Raw genomic sequence first — 18,483 nt, 5'->3', positions numbered from 1 at the left:
GCAGATTCAGTCTTCCCAGCCTGGTGCAGGTCTACAATTTTGTTTCTGGTGTCCTTTGACAGCTCTTTGGTCTTGGCCATAGTGGAGTTTGGAGTGTGACTGTTTGAGGTTGTGGACAGGTGTATTTTATATTGATAACAAGTTCAAACAGGTGCCATTAATACAGGTAACGGGTGGAGGACAGAGGAGCCTCTTAAAGAAGTTACAGGTCTGTGAGAGCCAGAAATCTTGCTTGTTTGTAGGTGACCAAATACTTATTTTCCACCATAATTTGCAAATAAATTCATTAAAAATCCTACAATGTGATTTTCTGATTTATTTTTCTCATTTTGTCTGTCATAGTTGGTGTACCTATGATGAAAATTACAGGCCTCATCTTTTTAAGTGGGAGAACTTGCACAATTGGTGGCTGACTAAATACTTTTTCCCCCACTGTATATAGATACAGGAAGAGAACAAAAATATAAAAATAACAATTCCAAAGATTTCATATAAGGAAATCAGTCAATTGAATTAAATTCATTGGGCCCAAATCTATGGATTTCACAAGACTGGGAAGGGGTGCAGCCATAGGTGGCATGGCCCACCCACTGGAGCACTAGGCCCAGCCAATCAGAATAATTTTTCCCCCAAAAAAGGGATTTATTACAGACAAGATATAGTCCTCAGTTTCATCAGCTGTCTAGTTTGTGAGGCCAGTTGGACGTGGCATGTTTCATGAGCTGAAATAAAATATCCCAGTGATGTTCCATACGCACAAAAAGCTTACTTCAAATTTTGTGCACAAATTTGTTTATATGCCTGTTAGTGAGCATTTCTCCTTTGCTAAGATAATCCATCCACCAGACAGCTGAGGGCTATGAAGAAGCTGATTAAACAGCATGATCATTACACAGGTACACCTTGTGCTGGGGACAATAAAATGTCACTAAAATGTGCAGTTTTGTCACAATACCACATGTTTTGAGGGAGCATGCAATTTGCATGCTGACTGCAGGAATGTCCACCAGAGCTGTTGCCAGAGAATTTAATATTTATGCCTCCAACGCCATTTCAGAGTATTTGGCAGTACATCCATCCGACCTCACAACCGCAGACCACGTGTAACCACGCCAGCCCAGGACCTCCACATCTGGCTTCTTCACCTGCGAGATAGTCGGAGACCAGCCACCCGGACAGCTGATGAAACTGGGTTTGCACAACTTTAGAATGTATGCACAAACTGTCAGAAACCGTCTCTGGGAAGGTCATCTGCGTGCTCGTCGTCCTCACCAGGGTCTTGACCTGACTGAAGTTAGGCGTCGTAATCAACTTCAGCGGTAAATCCTCCCCTTCAATGGCCACTGGAGTGTTGTGTTCTTCACAACAACTGCCCTGGACAGATGGCAGACAGCGTGTATGGCATCGTGTGGGAGAGAGGTTTGCTGATGTCAACATTGTGAACAGAGTTCTCCATGGTGGCGGTGGGGTTATAGTATGGGCAGGTATAAGCTACAGACAACGAACAATTGCATTTATGGATGCAATTTGAATGCAGAGACGACGAGAGGAGATCCTGAGGTCCACTGCTGACCCATTCATCCACCACAATCAACTCATGCTTCAGCATAATAATGCACGGCCCATGGCGCAAGGATCTGTACACATTTCCTGGAAACTAAAAAAGTCCCCGATTTGCCATGGCCTGCATACTCACCAGACATGGTGACATTCACCAATAGAGAATATTTGGGATGCTCTGGATCGACAGCATGTTCCAGTCAATACCCAATATCGCACAGCAATTGAAGAGTGGGACAACAGGCCACAATCAACAGCCAAATCAATTCTATACGAAGGAGATGAGTCGCGCTGCATGAGGTAAATGGTGGTCACACCAGATACCGACTGGTTTTCTGATCCACACCCCTACTTTTTTTTTTTAATAGGCATCTGTGACCAACAGATACATATCTGTATTCCCAGTCATGTGAAATCCATAGATTAGGGCCTAATGAACTTGTTTCAATTGACTGATGCTTATATTAACGGTAACTCAGTAAAATCTTAGAAATTGTTGTATCTTGCGTTTATATTTTTGTTCAGTTTATATATATTTTTCCGAACAGTCTTATTCAAGATGGGACAGCTTAGTTTAGTCTGTTTAGTCTGTTTCTACGGTAACATGGCCTCAACGTGCTGAAACTGTCTCAAACAAGAAACTAGCAAATGAGTCTTCGCTTACCTAGGCAACGCCCATAATGCAGCAGCAGCCCATATAGAAATGTAATGATTAGAACAAGCTCGTAACCCCCAACCGTTGCAATTTGACTGGTAAACTCATGGGTACACCCGCAATGGCTGCCTGGTATTGTGATAGAAATTATTCTATGGTAATGAAGAATGTTCATTCAAATGATGTTAATTGATGTTGTACTCTTCCTGCTTTGCTCCTATGGGTACACTCACAATGGCTGCCAGTCCACCCACTACGCCATCCTTGACTTTAAATTGGACGCCCTATTCATTCTTTCTATGGCAGCACATGCAGTCAGGACCGAAGGAGAGGATTAAATGTACATCTTAAAAAAACATGTTTTATTGCAGTTGAGAGACCGCAGTCATTTGACTGGCCAAATACAGTCATCCAAAGTTCCATGATACTCACAACCCTAAACACAATACTGTATTTATTTGTATTTGACGAGGCAAGTCGGTTAAGAACAAATTCTTATTTACAGTGACGGCCTACCACGGCCAACCCCTAGGCCAATTGTGCGCCGCCCTATGGGCCAATTGTGACTGACTACATGCAGTTGCTACACAGCAAGGTGTGTGTACACTTCTTTTGTGCTCCAATGTTTATATAAAATGCAGTATCATAGAAAGCTGATGGGGTCAATGAGGTTTCTTCAGATCACTGATTTCAATAGAGGTATGATATTAATTTCTGTATCAAGTATAGTACAGTCCACTACAACATACTAGTACACACTTAATATAAGTGCAGCACACTACTCCAGTCCCACTTGAAAACCTGCATTCTTTTAATTTGCTTTGGAAACATAACTACTCTTTCCATTTCTTCTCTATGAACATTTGAAAGACCTCCACTAAGAGAAAGATACTCTATAGAAGTATTACTGTAAAATAAAATGAGTTTCAATTTATTTGAAATACTTAAACATTTGTGGGTTCTGAAATGGCAAACGTCAGATGTCCATTGTTATTTTTTGAAGCGTGAACTCTGAGGTCTTTTTCCATAGTGAAGTGAACGACAGGCTCTTTTTATCTACTAAATCCACCATTAAATGTCCTTTAAAACATCACATTAGGATGCCCACCCCTATTGCTTTTGAGCTCTCTCCCCTCTCTCCTCAAAGAGCCAATTAATCACCTTCCTTTGTCAGCCTGTTCTACCAGGTGAGATAGAACATATTTCATGGGGATCCTATTAGAGCATAATAGAGGGGATATTCAGGCCCATACACGAAGGGTCTATAGAGGTCTTGGCAGGGAGAGGGGGGGGGTAGTAGGTATAATTGGTAGCATATGTACATGGTTTGTACCACAATGCCTCTGTGGGTAACAGTGAGGACTGGTCTCACCGTCAACAGCTTCATTGAGGGCGTTTTCACACACAGTTCTGAGCTATAGTTTGATTATTTGTTACATTGTCATTTCTCATTTGGTCCGGTTGGTTTCACTTTGCCAAATGTCAACGAACTAAAATGCCTAAAAGCTGCGTACTCATGCAAGGAATTTGTTTATTGGAGAAAAATGCTCATGTTAAATCCATCTATGATTATCAAGAAGCTTGTGTCCCAAACTTCACATTACTTTCGCTTTGGTCTTCCAACAACATGCGTGAGGAAACCGCACAACATCCGCTCTGTCATGTGAATAGGCTATGTTCAGTAGCCTGTATCCCGGGAACTGCCCGTCTCCCCTAATCTGCATCGGATGAGCTCATGAATGCAATGCTGCTACTCAAACAATGTTTTAGAGATATTAAGTTATGGTACTGTGCATTTCATCAAACAACCAATACTACTGCGCACATCTTCCTGTTTGGTCCACACTGCCCTCTCACCCGGCAGCGAACCACTCCTCTGTATGAATGGAATCGGACCGAGACCACGGTACGTTTAGTGTGCTCCCGAATGCGGATAGTGTTTACATCAGTCCAAACGAACCGAAAGGGGTAAATTGGGACGGAAAATCAGAGTTCAGAGAAAGAAAACACTCCAAACCAATTTAGCATGAAAGCATCCTGAGCAAAGGGAACACCGTTCTCCTCCTATCCACCGTTTATGTAAGGCGGGGAATGAATGGGATAATGTTTAATGTGTATTTTAGCCACTAACACCATACTAGCAGCTCAGACCCATTGTCCATATAATGTAATGACAGGGTCCACAGATTTGATTTGGCCCACCAAGTTCTGAGTAAAAGCAAACAAGCTAACAAATTCTAATAGTTTGAGAAATTGGAGCATGTTCATTGTTGGACACGACGAAATCAGCTCCAAGTGATTTTAATTGAAGAAATCTGTTCAAGTATTCTCACACATAATAGATACGTGATCATATACAAATGGAAGGTTTAAAATGATTATGTTTGGTTAAACATATCTGTTTGGGCTTCTTGCGGTCAATTTGCAGTCTACAAATGATTTGTAATTATGTTCCTGCACCCCCAACCATCCGCTTAAGGAAAAAAAACGTCCCCCGGCTGAATCTAGTTGATGATCCCTGGTCTAGGTATTACAGCACTGGGTTTAGCATGAAAGACACTATTTAGCTGGGCACTATGATCAGTAGAAGATGAACATGTTTCTGGTTCACAGCCTCCTGAACTCATGTAAACTCTTTTCCTTTCTGTGTGTATCTTTCTATTGTGTGTGTCTTGCACAAATCCATAATTAACACCATCTCCATGTGATGTCCAGCCCCGGTCTTTATTCTAGCGGATATTTGAGACAACAAAAACAAGTGACATTATTTATTCAGTCACTGCCAACGTGCCAGTGCTCGGTTGTGCACGCGCGCACACAGCCCCCCAGCCGTTGCATTCCTCCCACCTTCCGACCTTCTCAGTGTGTGTAAGCCCTGTGACAATCAGTCCTGACGTGCCATTAAAACATTTCACAGGTTCAGGGGGAGCGATTTCCCCTGCTCTCCTTTTCCAAATGGCAGGACGGAAAGAGGTGTGGAGGGAGGGAGGGGAGGTGAAAAGGAGCTTGTGGTGAGCAGAGCGTGTCAACTCAACCACTCGCTCTCTAGACTGGGGTCAGTTTCTCTTGTAAAAAAATATATATATCCTCTCCATCCCCCACTCCCTCCTTTCCCTCGTTCTCCTCTCCATCCTTTCCCTCGTTCTCTCCTCTCCATCCTCTCCCTCGTTCTCCTCGTTCTCCTCTCCCTCTGTTCCCTCGTTCTCCTCTCCATCCCTTCCCTCGTTCTCCTCTCCCTCTGTTCCCTCGTTCTCCTCTCCATCCCTTCCCTCGTTCTCCTCTCCATCCCTTCCCTCGATCTCCTCTCCATCCCTTCCCTCGATTCTCCCCTCTCCATCCCTTCCCTCGTTCTCCTCTCCATCCCTTCCCTCGTTCTCCTCTCCATCCCTTCCCTCGTTCTCCTCTCCATCCCTTCCCTCGTTCTCCTCTCCATCCCTTCCCTCGTTCTCCTCTCCATCCCTTCCCTCGTTCTCCTCTCCATCCCTTCCCTCGTTCTCCTCTCCCTCTGTTCCCTCTCTCTAGCGTCATTAGTCTCACTGTATCACACATGGCCCCTAGATTGGAGACTGGCCCTGAGCTCCATCACAGCTCCACTCCTATAATGTCAAGGCACACAGCAGAGTGAATATCTGATTCCTACTGAACACAGGGACACCGGGGTCCTCCTCTGCCCTCTCCGTTCACTGTCTCTCTTCCTCTGTCTCAGTCTAAATCGCACCTTCGGGAGTGTGTTCTTGTGAGTAAACAAAACCAAAGACCCAAGTCTAAAGCTGTGACCCAAACGGTATCAGCCACAAAAAGGAATGAGCAGTGACTCACCAGTGGGCCCCGAGCCTCCATTTGAGAAACCACTGACTGCTATAAGGGATTAGCTTTATCCTGGATTTCGTGACAAGGTGGAAGAGGAGGGAGGATAAGGAGGAAGAGGAGTGGACAGCAGGTGAAATGGTATGTCCCATTCCGCGATCCCTTCGTTTCTCTGCCATGGTCTGATTCACTGTTCTCTCCTGTCCAATAGGCTGTGAGATTACTGCTGAACTGCGCTGAGCTGAACGGACGTGATTGGTCCAAACCTTTCTGTCTTTCATCCTCACTAGAACAGAAGTCATTGTGTGTGTGTGTGAAACTACCCCAAAGCTCTAACCTTGTTTAAGGACACTCACTCAATTTTGTGCAAAGCGTTTGCTGCACACAGTTCACTTACATCCTGTGTACCTCCCCATTATCTGCATCTCCTTGTACTGTCTGGACTGCTGTTTGGACCGTAGGTCTTCCATCCACCACTTTAAAAAATACTTCCTTGTAAAAACTCTGTAGAAGGCAGAGTTTTACAATGGTTTATCATGTGAAACGTCAAGTCCTGAGAGACAGTTTCAGTCAAAACACTTTTTTGATCATTTAACCTAAAGTGCCTCTCAGAACTGCCTTTCTATGGCCAACACAGACATTAATGTCTATAGTAGCAAGCACCATTATAAAGTCCAACTCAATTTATGGAAGTAGTTACTACTGGCATTGAATCTGGCAAATACAAAGACTGTCTATAGTAGTTGAGACCATTACAACGACCATTCAATCTTATGAGAGGGTGTTATTCTGACTGAGTGACGTTCTCAGTGATGAACTGTTTTAACACGACTCATCTCAACTCCATTGTTAAACAGCAGTCAAGGCTGCTTTATGCGTGGTCTTTTAGCATTCATTCTGAATGGTAAACCATTCCCTATATAGTGCACAATTGTTGACCAGAGCCCTATGGGCCCTGGTCAAAACTACTACACAAACAGGGAACGGGGTGCACTAAATAGGGAACAAGGTGCCATTATGGATGCAGCCTTAGTATTGGATCCATAAATGGTCTGTATCCTGTGGTGATCTCTTCCACAATCCATGTTATCTTCTTCCATATTCATGGAGGTTGGTTAGTCAATGTATTGACCATGAAACGTATCAACCACCAGTCTCATTTGTTGAAGTGTGACGTAGTGGAATATGACAATCCCATTTCATTATCATTTCCTAGAAAGACAGACCAAGACCCCAATTCAAAAAGCTGCAGATGAACAGAAGCTGCCAGAACAGTGTGTCCCACTCAGAATGTTCATACTGTATCACAGTGCATTTAAACCGACAGCAAGCCAAATTCCATCTCGCGGACATTGTCGTCATTGGACATTATGAGAACAATACTATTAATACCTAACAACCAGTCTGCATGATATTACAGGTGTTTCATTTATTCAGATGCAGGGCAGAGCAGGGTGACAGTACGTAGGGGAAGGTAGAGAGAAAAGGGTACTGTATATGCTTGTTAGTGTGTCTAGAGGAAGAAGTGGGTGATCCATATTAAATATAGCTTAAGTGACTTAATATAGACCAGGGGCGGCTGGTAGTAGGACTCTGCTGGGAACATACATAACAGTGTGTCTCTACACACCGAGCTTTTTACTTTATTTCTCCTTTTAGGAACTCTAGTCAAAGACAGGAGGAATTGTGGTGTAGAAAACAGATACAAAGATGAAATGTGATGAGCAATATAATGAAACCAGGACATACTGTATGGGGTAATGGTTGGTGAGTATGCGTAATGATACTGTAGACAGATGGTGTCAGAACAGCATTAAGTCCTGATTAACCAGGTTGGATCAGAGGGCGATATGGCACTCCCACAACAAACCAGGCCATACAGTCCAGGACCCATAAACGCTGAATGAACATGTTGAAAATGGACCAGTAAAAATGTAATCACTCCAACCTCGTAGCCACTAGCACCCTCTCCCCCCGCCTTACCTGAACTCTGGCGGTGGGGTCTTGTTTGATCCACTTGATGGCGGTCTCGTAGACCAGTTCCTCAGCCTTGGTGGTGAGGCTGTCATTAGACAGGTAGGCCACTAGGTCCTCCTTAGACACACACAGAATCTCCTCCTGCCCCGCCACCTAGTGCACAATGAAGGGTTGACACTTCATTGGGATGAAAATCCTGGAGTACATGCACTGTTTTTAATCATGTGCAACAGGTGTTATGGTAAACTGGGACAGCATAGCAGGGATTAGTACCTCAGGTAAAGACTTTTCTCACAGATACATAGTGTGATATGTAATTTCTGAGTTTAAAAATGAAATCCAGTCATTAAATCCACCTACCTCAGGGAAGTTCTGCAGTGCAAAAGCTTTGGCCATGTTGTGGAGCTCTGTACATCGCATAGCTTCAGCCATGGCCAGCACACCTAGACAGTTCCCCACTGTTAGCTGTTTCTCTGCAGAGAGCGAGAGGGAGAGTGTGAGAGAGCAAGAGGGGAATGGGAAGGAGAAAGAGGAGAAAGAGAGGAATAAGGGAGAGTTATTCACATCCATAAAAAAACTGTCTGGAAAGAGAGGGAGAAAGCAGGGAGAGAGCTGTGGTCTATCTGTGTGTTTATCTGGGCCTGGAGAGAGACTGTCAGAGCTGAAACAGCTCCAGGGACAAACAAGGGGAATCAATCGTTAGGAGCCTACTGAGCACAGTCAGGCGGGGGTGTGGAACGGCATAGCAGGGATTAGTACGGCAGGTAAAGACCTTTGTCTGTGTGTGTGTGTGTGTGTGTGTGTCTGCTGCCTAAACAAACATCACCAGGAAAGGTAATGGAGCCACAACAATTCAAAGAACAGACTGAATATCTAATCAACAGGGTTTGTATGACATCAAACTGTGTTATTAAACTCTGAAGTTAACTCTGTGTGTTGAAGCTGAATAGGAAAACAAAGCATTTGAAACTAATAAGTGTAGTCTGTTGTGGTGTGGTTGAACAGGTGTGTTTTCACCTTGAGAAAGGTCTGACGGGAGAACGTGTAGTAATAAAAGCTAGACAAATCAATAACTTTACAGAGGCCTCTCTATACCTAATCAATATCAAACCAGGTTGAAATGTGTTTAGGATTCTTCTTTACTTTGATCTTAATTGATTCCACAGGTACCGTTCACTTAGGTTCATTTGTGTGGGTGTGAGGGGAGTCCCTGCAGAATCCATATGGCGTTCACGGTGTGTGTGTGTGTGTGTGTGTGTGTGTGTGTGTGTGTGTGTGTGTGTGTGCCTGTGAGTGTTATATTTCAAACTTTTGCAGACATAATGAATAGAGGAGTTTTATTCCAGGCTCTGGAAGGTCCAATAGCTGATTGCTGTAAATCCACACAAATATTGAAGGTTGAACTCGTAGACAGAATTACAAGAATTGATTTTATGGCTTTCAGTGATTTCCAAATTACCCTGCACAACATAGCATCTGTTCGCACTAAATGCCATGATGAATGGTCACGTAACTTCTATTGTGCTCTTGCTCCAACTCCATGTAATTACTTTGTAGATGCGTTGTATAACTGTACACATTGCATTGTTGGATCAGTTTTCTAATTCTTGATGTCCTAATATTGGGCAAATAATACGATGTACAACATAGGTTACCCAGGTGTACTGAAATGTGTTTTTTGGTATTTTTGTCACACTCAAAAATCTGATCAACTCAATGCACCATGGCCAAACTAGGCCAAGTTCATTTATCTTCAGTACATTTGTTAAGAACTTGGATATCCTTGACATAATAGCAATTTCTTTGTTCCAAGGTTATACATTGCACCAGTACAATGTCATACAGTGCACTTGAGCGTTGAAATTCTTGCTGTATTGAAAAGCGCTATACAAATCAAATCTATTATTATTACTATGTCTCAGTTCTAACACTCAAATGTCATGAATTATATTCAGGCAGGGCAGGAAAGTCTGACCTACTGATGGTGATGAAGTCTGACTATACTATAAATGGTTTCCCTGTTTTTAACAAGTCCATATCGTCGGGACGAAACGAGAAAAACAGATCAATATTTATTTTCACGATCTTTTCCCTCTCCTTTACAGCTCTGACCTTTTTCATCTCATATCCAGACATCATATCCCTGCCTTGCCTTACAGCTCTCCCCACCAATCTCTATTAAATGGTAAGTATAAGATGACATTTAAAATTTCCCAGTCCCTTGACCTCCTAAACCCATGACTACGCATTTGCTCCTCAGTTGACCCATGGGCTCGCCACCCCCCCAACCTTTCAAACACCCCTCCCCTCACCGCTTTTACCCAGACCTGTATCCTCATCTCTGCCTTGGTATCGATTGGCCTAGAGCATCTGTGGGATTTGACATTTTACTGACAATTGTTCCCTGACCTTTTTATGAATCTGTCCTGGCGCCTCCTAAACCCTGAGGGCCGAGAGGAGAGGTGGAGAAAGGGCTAATTCAGACATTTTTTTAAACAACATACCAATAATTCTATCTGGCGATGTTTATATGACCCCCCTTTGAAACAGTCCCATTTGTTGTGCGTCGCCAGCACCATCAAGGTCTAAATTCCTCCAACAGAATGCACTGTGTTCATTTCTTCATACTCACAACTGTAAGTTAGCCATTTTTATATCGCCAGACTTTAGTGTGTTATTTCCCTGTTAAAATGAATAAAACATTGGCTACAGTTAAACTCAAAACTTTGTCAGATATGTTCTGGTAAATATAAGCATTGTAATTATAAACATTGTCTAGAAACTTGCTTTTAGTTGCCTCGCTTGCTAGATTTTCTAAACGGGTGGTTTTTCTTTGGTGCAGAAAATAAATTGGTTGCTATAGGTAACGTTGCTATACTGAACAAAAATATAAATGCAACATGTAAAGTGTTGGTCACATGTTTCATATGCACAAAAACGTATTTCTCTAAAATGTTTGTTTACATTCCTGTTAGCGAGCATTTCTCCTTTGCCAAGATAATTTATCCACCTGACATGTGTGGCATATCAAGAAGCTGATTAAACAGCATGATCATTACACAGATGCACCTTGTGCCACGGACAATAAAAGGCCACTAACATGTGCAGTTTTGTCACACAATGCTACAGATGTCTCAAGTTGAGGGAGCGTGCAATGGGCATGCTGACTGCAGGAATGTCCACCAGAGCTGTTGCCAGAGAATTTAATGTTCATTTTTCTACCATAAGGTACCTCCAATGTGGTTTTAGAAATTTTGACAGTACATCCAACCGGCCTCACAACCGCAGACCACAAGTTACTACGCCAGCCCAGGACCTCCACATCCGGCTTCTTCACCTGTGGGATCGTCTGAGTAGGGCGAGGGTGGGTGCTGAGGAGTATTTATGTCTGAGTAGGGAGAGGGTGGGTGCTGAGGAGTATTTATGTCTGTGGGGAAAAACTCATTCTGATTCACTGGGCCTGGTCCCCATGCATGGCTGCATCCCTGCCCAGTCCATAGATAAGGCCTAATGCATTTCAATTGACTGGTTTCCTTATATGAACTGTAACTCAGAAAAATCGTTGAAATTGTTGCACATTGCATTTATACTTTTCTGAATGACAAGAACAAGTTGCATGCTGGACGAAAATAGAGTGATCATGATTTAATGCGTGCCAAAGCCGACAAGAAGAAAGGTGATGTTGACACAGACATAAGCGATAACTATCGAGAAAATACAGAAAAGATCACTATTTCCAGAGGTGGAAATAGACCTTTCAGATATAAAAGGAAAGTCTGTAAAAGGGTATTAAAAGGTAGAAGAACGGCCAAGCGCTGGGTGTTAGAAACTCTTTTACTCCGGTGGAAACTTTGGACACCTGACAGAAAGGGTGTGAGGGACCATGAGCCAAATACAGAAAGGCAGGCTTAGTATGATGAGACACCCCCCCCATGCCCCAAACACACACCCTGTGCCATAGCTACATACCTAGGAAGGACACACAGACTTTGCAGAAGGTGTTGAATTGGAACTTGTTGGCAGCTTCTAGCAGTGTCCTGGCGTTAGCGGAGTCTATGACCAGAGAACCTGTGTAGACAAACTCCAGCAGCAGCTCCAACACATCAGCTCCAATGTCATTCATCCGCAGCTCTAGCATCTCCCCGCTCCTCGTCTCCCCTGACGACCTGACCAACCAACCACGGTAGAGACAGGAGTTAGACATCGAAGAGATGAGCACACACCTAGAACTAGGGCTACACACACACACACACTCGTGCGCACACACAAGCACACACACACACGCAACCTGCATCAATAGAATAGGGAAAAATAACAGAATCAATACAACACGATAGAATACAGTAGAAATGGGGAAGGTAGAGATTCTGTTTGGTCTTGTTTTTACAGTATGCCACTAGGGTTTGTAACAGTACACAGTTAGGTTTGTGCTCCATCTGAAACAAAAGCACAAGTGATTGGTGTCTTTATCAAGGCAAATTAATATCCAAAAGGCATGCTTTGACATGTGTTCAGGTATGCATAGATATTAAGGAGATGCATACAGGATAGTGGGAGACAGAAGACAGAGGGGAGGAGCTGATAAAACCACACTGAGAAGATCCCTAGGTATGTTAGAACAGTGTTGAACCAGACTGCTAACGGAAGATCTCAAGCTATGTTAGCTGTGGTATGTTTGAAAGCTAGCTAACTGTTGCGCCCAATACTACTATTCTGTATGGCTATCCTATGTGTTGTATATCAGAACTACATGCTGAGGTGCTGGGTGGCTTGTATGGGCATTGCAACAGAATGGGATATCTGTGATTAGTTGAAGTTCTGGAACTTTCCGGGGGTTTAAAGAAGCGTTAAGTAACGCATCACCACCCACGTTTAATGTCCCATGTGCACAACAATCTAGTAACGGGTAAAATAAACAGATCCAATGCCCCAAAATAAAGTGAGATACTGTGTCCCTCCCCCGAGAGCTGTGGACAAACAATATGACAACTACCAAGGTTTGAGATGGATGGGGTGTGTTCTCCTGCTGGTCACACTGCATAATGCTCTGTGTCTGTTTCAAGTGTTAATGTCTCCTACTGGGTTGGTGAGAGACTCAGAGAAGCCTTTACAGAGCATACACTCAGTCATAGTGGTTGATGCGAGATGCAGACAGACGGACACACAGACGGACATATGGGCAGAATGGTTAGAGTGAAGAGGGAGAGAGCGAGGGTGGAAGTGTTGGTTCTTCCACAGGGACCAGCAGCCATCCTTCAGAGGGGGTTTGAGGGGGGGGGGTCCATGTTCCATGACTGTTCCTGGGTCTTTTAAATAAGAGATTCCTCCCCGCCCCCCATCACCACCACACCTAAACCCAACGCCTCTGCCCCCAGCTCGCTGCCACATTCACCAGTATCCTGTATATGAACGTAGTAGACATTAGTGGTCATTGAGCCATCTTAGGAGGTGAGAGAAGGGGAGAAGGGCAACGCAAAAATAAATAAGACAGTGGGGATCGGTCTCTGCATGGACGGACATAGTGAGGCTGGAAAGACCAAGACAGTTATATATCAAAACATTATTTTTTCTCCTGCAAAGCAAAAAAACATAGTATTGTTATGTTATTACTTTCCCGCCCTACGCTGAGGCAGTATTAAAACTGGAAAAAAGGGGGAGATCGGGGGTGCAGTCCAGGGTTAAGCAAGAAAAGGGAAATAAAAAAGACAAATTAAAGAAAACAACAGCATGCTCATCAACCATGTCAATGGGAATCGGATCAAGTGGCAATTTGTTTTGTCTGCCTGTTTTTGTTATAGAATGCGCTTTCTGCTTCTCTCAAAGTGGTGGTTGTTTATACTACTGCATCTGACTGCAGACTTTACTTTTTTATGTAAAAGTGGGAGAGGGAAGTAAAAAAAGAGCGATAAGGAGAAATTGAGAGAGGAATCGTTTTACGAAAAATGCACCAATATGTTTTCTGTGGAGAGTCTAATTCAGCATAGACTGTCAGAAAGGGGAGGAGAAAGAGGGGATGTCATAAATGGATTTCTAATGTGTCCTGTTAATGTACTATTTTACAGGGACCGCATTTACCATGTTCTCTAAAATGACATTTCAGCAGGACAAATGATTCCCGCAGACATTTTACTCTGTGTGCTCAGAGGAATCCAAGCTCATCCAAAATATATACTTTTCTGGGAGAAAACAAAACGTTACTTGTTTGTCTATTCTATCATCAAGAAAAACTAATCAAACATGGATTCAACATAGATAAGAGTGCCTGTTCGCTTGACAATGTTATTATTAGTATTGGAGACTTCAAGCCACACAAGGAGACCCAGTAGTTACACTGGTTTCCACTGAGGATTTCCTCCAGTGTTTTACCCAAAAGGCTCAGACTTGTCTGTTTCCATCTATGCGGGTCGGCACCCGTGTCTCACTGGGTCATGGCTCCGGTGGACCTGCTCTGACTTGAAGCCAAGGCCATGGGTACTTTTCCGCTTGCATAACTGCGGCAAACTGAACTTTAAGACACTCAACAGTCTTGAATGATGCGGAGGTTGTTTATTCGTCTCACAAGTCTTCAGTGCCACAGTCCTGATGAAAACACTGGAGCTGGTGCGGGGGTAAGTCTCAGAGGAAAAGCACTAACACAGAGTGTCACAGCTAGTAGTCGGTGGGCTCTGAGGTCCAGAATCATATCCTGAGCTGGGGACACTGCTATTTTTGGTCTTAAAAGCAAAACATTGAGGGAGTAAATGCTGCTGTATGAGAGAATAAAATGTACAATTTTAATAGGGGGCCTATTATGATTGCCACTGCTTCTATAGAGCCATAGGATGGGGAGGAAAGTAGCTTTGTTCAGACCGGTCAACACTGAGCTGCTGATCTGAGGAGCCATCATACGTTTCTAGGATTGATTACGCTATCCACTGCTGTGACCATATGGTTTACGGTGATTCAAAGCAGCACACATTAGTGCACCCAGCAGGCAAAGCTGGTTAGAATGAAGTCATTCTGCTTTTGAACTGGTTGAAATTACATTGTTTCAACGCATTTCGTTTTTTCCTGCTGGGTAGACTAATGCATACTGTCTATCTGGCACAGGACAGTAGTAGGGGAACAGTAAGAGCTCGCTAGAATCTCAGCTGGAGGATTCTACCACCCAGAGAGCGTGTTGACAAAGACTAGAAGTTTCAGTTCCACTCTCTCTTCTTAAAGTGGTAGACTCTGGCCTGGGTGAGTCGGAAGCATATGAAAACAGAAGAGAAAAAGGGCAACAAATGGAACAAAGCTCTGGTGTGTCAGAGTGTGTGTGCTTTTACATTAGGCCCTGCCACCGAGCTGCACCAGTTGCATTGTGCCCATAGTTTAAGGGTGTGCAGCGCATACTTATTGAAACTTCAGAGGGGGAAAATTGAATTACTGGGTGTCTTTCTGGGCTGAACAGCAGCAGCCCATAATGCAGTGAAATTCAAAGTTTTTCAGCAGGGACCCCATTTTTTCCACTCAAATTTCTTAGGATCCCATTTTTCCCCAGATTTATTTGAGGGAGCATGCAATTGGCATGCTGACTGCAGAATTTCCACCAGAGCTGTTGTCAGATAATTGAATGTTAATTTCTCTACCATAAACCACCCCCTAGTTTTATAGAATTTGGCGGTACTTTCAACTGGCCTCACAACCACGCCAGCCCAAGACCTCCACATCTGGCTTCTTCACCTGCGGGATCATTTGAGACCAGCCACCCAGACAGCTGATGAAACTGAAGAGTATTTCTGTCTGTAATAAAGCCATCTTATTGGAAAACTCATTCTGATTGGCTGGGACAGGTTCCCAAGTGGGTGGGCATATGCCCAGTCATGTGAAAACCATAGATAAGGGCCTAATGAATTTATTTCAATCAAATGATTTCCTTATATTTCACTGTAACTCGGTAAAATTGTTGCGTTTATATTTTTGTTCAGTATATATTGTCCCATATGATAATTTGTGCTCTTAATGTTGTTGTTTTTTACATTTGAGACTCCACCGCAGTTTCCCCATCGACCCCGACTTTGAAGACTGCTTTAAAGGGGGGTGATAGGTTTTGGTGGGTGAGTGCCAGACGTTCATATTTTGGAGCTTTATTACCTCGAGGTAGCAGGGTCAGTACATCAACTCTGCAGACTTGTACTTCAGACAGAGGGAGGTGAAAGTTCCTTTAAAATTATAGGGTGGGAAATGCAGCATAAAAAAAATATTATTTTATGATTTACATCAAATTAATGAGATTGCGGGTATCAGCAGTTAAACTGGATGGACATTTTTAACATCTGAAGTTGAATCATTTGGTGATAATCATTCATTGCTACTCATCTAAATTCACTGATCCTGTCAGGGAACTGATTATAAATGAGCTTTTTATAACATGAAATATCAAAACCATTCTAAATATTATGAATCTATATATTTTTTTTTAACTTAAAAGGAAATTGCTCAGGTATGAATATAGAAAACTTATTTCTCACTCACATACTGTTGATTAAATGATTCGACTAATCACATATATATTTTAAAACCATTTTCTAAAGTATGGTGCTTTATTGCTTTTCAATTTACTAATCTACTGCTTAACAGTAAACAACCTAATAAATGAAAATGACTTTCGTGCATGTAAACAAGAATTTGCATCATTACTTTTCCACTTCTCTGAGACAAATTTCTTGTCTGTGTGTTTAAGGTCAGCGTAAATAAGCAGTGACATGTACTCTCACTCGCTCACCCTATGATATTCCATCTACTCTGAATAATGGCTGGCTGCCTGGAGAACACCCAAGTGTTATAGGCCTGCACCCCTCTCTCTCACACACACACAGTGGCAGTTATGAGACACTGATAGAGAGTTACGACAACAGTGAATACCTCTGCACAGTGGGGCTCGTGGGCAGCACAGCGTAGATGGTGTCTCTCTCTCATTCAACCTCAAAGATCTGGATGGGGTGCAGGGCATGTGTGGCATGAGCATAATACCACACTCTCTGGAGAGTGACCTGAATGGCACAGAGGCTGTAACTCAATTAGAGGACCGCCAGCTGGGATGTGCTCTTCTCTCTCCCCCTCTCTGCTTCAACCAACCCAGTGACACCCCTGACAGCACGTCTTAACCCCACAGACGGCCAGGGTTAAAATAGCACGTCTCAACCCCACAGACGGCCAGGGTTAAAACAGCACGTCTCAACCCCACAGACGGCCAGGGTTAAAACAGCACGCCTCAACCCCACAGACGGCCAGGGTTAAAACACAGACGGCCGGGGTTAAAACAGCACGCCTCAACCCCTCAGACGGCCAGGGTTAAAACAGCACGCCTCAACCCCACAGACGGCCAGGGTTAAAACAGCACGCCTCAACCCCTCAGACGGCCAGGGTTAAAACAGCACGCCTCAACCCCTCAGACGGCCAGGGTTAAAACAGCACGCCTCAACCCCTCAGACGGCCAGGGTTAAAACAGCATCTCAGTGTTGTGTTCTCCAGTAAACACGGCAATAAAACCGTGAGGTGTCACTTGCCTTGTAAAGACAACGGTAGTTACTAAACATGCCATGATAAATTATTTGAACTTTGTCAAAAAGGTTGACAACCTATACGGTTAATACTTAAGACGATCATGCAACTTAAACTATCATTAATTAGTATAACATATACATGTAATATATTCCACTAACTGTACGGTTAAATTAGAAAATTCTATGTTTGATTTAATCTAGATGAGAAAGGCCTGCGTTGATGACAAATTATGGTCCTTTTACAATGAATTATCCACTTAATGAGAATTTGCTTTGTCAGGCAGCCACATTTAACCAGTACAATATCAGAGTGTAGCCAGGCAGGCAGGCAGATGAACGTAACCTGATGCGTCTTTCTGGGGACCCTGTGTGAGGTTGGGAACGGGATGCTGTTCACTATTCTCAGTGTTTGTGTGTGTGGTGCATGCTGGTGTGATTGACACACAAAGCATCTCCTGGCTGGCTCACTAGATGGATGGTTCACCTCTGTCTGATAAGCAGCATTGCGCCCTCTGATGATCTCACAGGAGACAGCGTGGCTGCAGGGCAACTAGCAGGCAGCTGCCCTCAGACTTTAGTCTAGAGCTTCCTATTGTTATGTACAGTCTCTCTCACTACAGTTTCCATCTGTTCAGTTAGTCTGTCTTTTCTGTCTGTGAGCAGTGCACAGGAAAACAAACATGTCAAGGAGACGAGAAAACATTGATTCCGGAGCTCTGTCTGAATCAAGTCGACAAGCACCTGTAAGGATCTGAAGACAGGGTGAGGACATTAAGAGGGCCTTGCCTCAGCATGAAGAAAACAAAAACACCACTACTCTCTCACACACACAACAACCAAGAAACACATACTAGCACCATATAGAACCAAAGCAACCCAGAGACATGTGAGGGATAGAGTAATGAAGAAATACTTTGATCCACCTCAAATGAATACATTAACAGGGAATGGTGTTAA

The 18,483-nt window shown here is 43.5% G+C and overlaps 1 protein-coding gene across 1 annotated transcript in view; it reads right to left on the bottom strand.

Moving 5' to 3' along the window:
• LOC115139223 (kelch-like protein 29) overlaps nt 1–18,483 on the bottom strand; it is a 436,865-nt gene that overhangs the window by 61,289 nt on the left and 357,093 nt on the right. The window contains 3 exon segments of the mRNA XM_029676375.2: nt 8,006–8,152; nt 8,360–8,472; nt 11,969–12,165. Of these exon segments, the coding sequence (XP_029532235.2) occupies nt 8,006–8,152; nt 8,360–8,472; nt 11,969–12,165 (457 nt within the window).

The sequence above is a fragment of the Oncorhynchus nerka genome, linkage group LG13 (genome assembly GCF_034236695.1).
Source record: "Oncorhynchus nerka isolate Pitt River linkage group LG13, Oner_Uvic_2.0, whole genome shotgun sequence".
NCBI lineage: Eukaryota > Metazoa > Chordata > Actinopteri > Salmoniformes > Salmonidae > Oncorhynchus > Oncorhynchus nerka.
The sequence above is the reverse complement of the archived record's forward strand: the minus strand, read 5'-3'. Positions and strand labels throughout refer to the sequence as shown.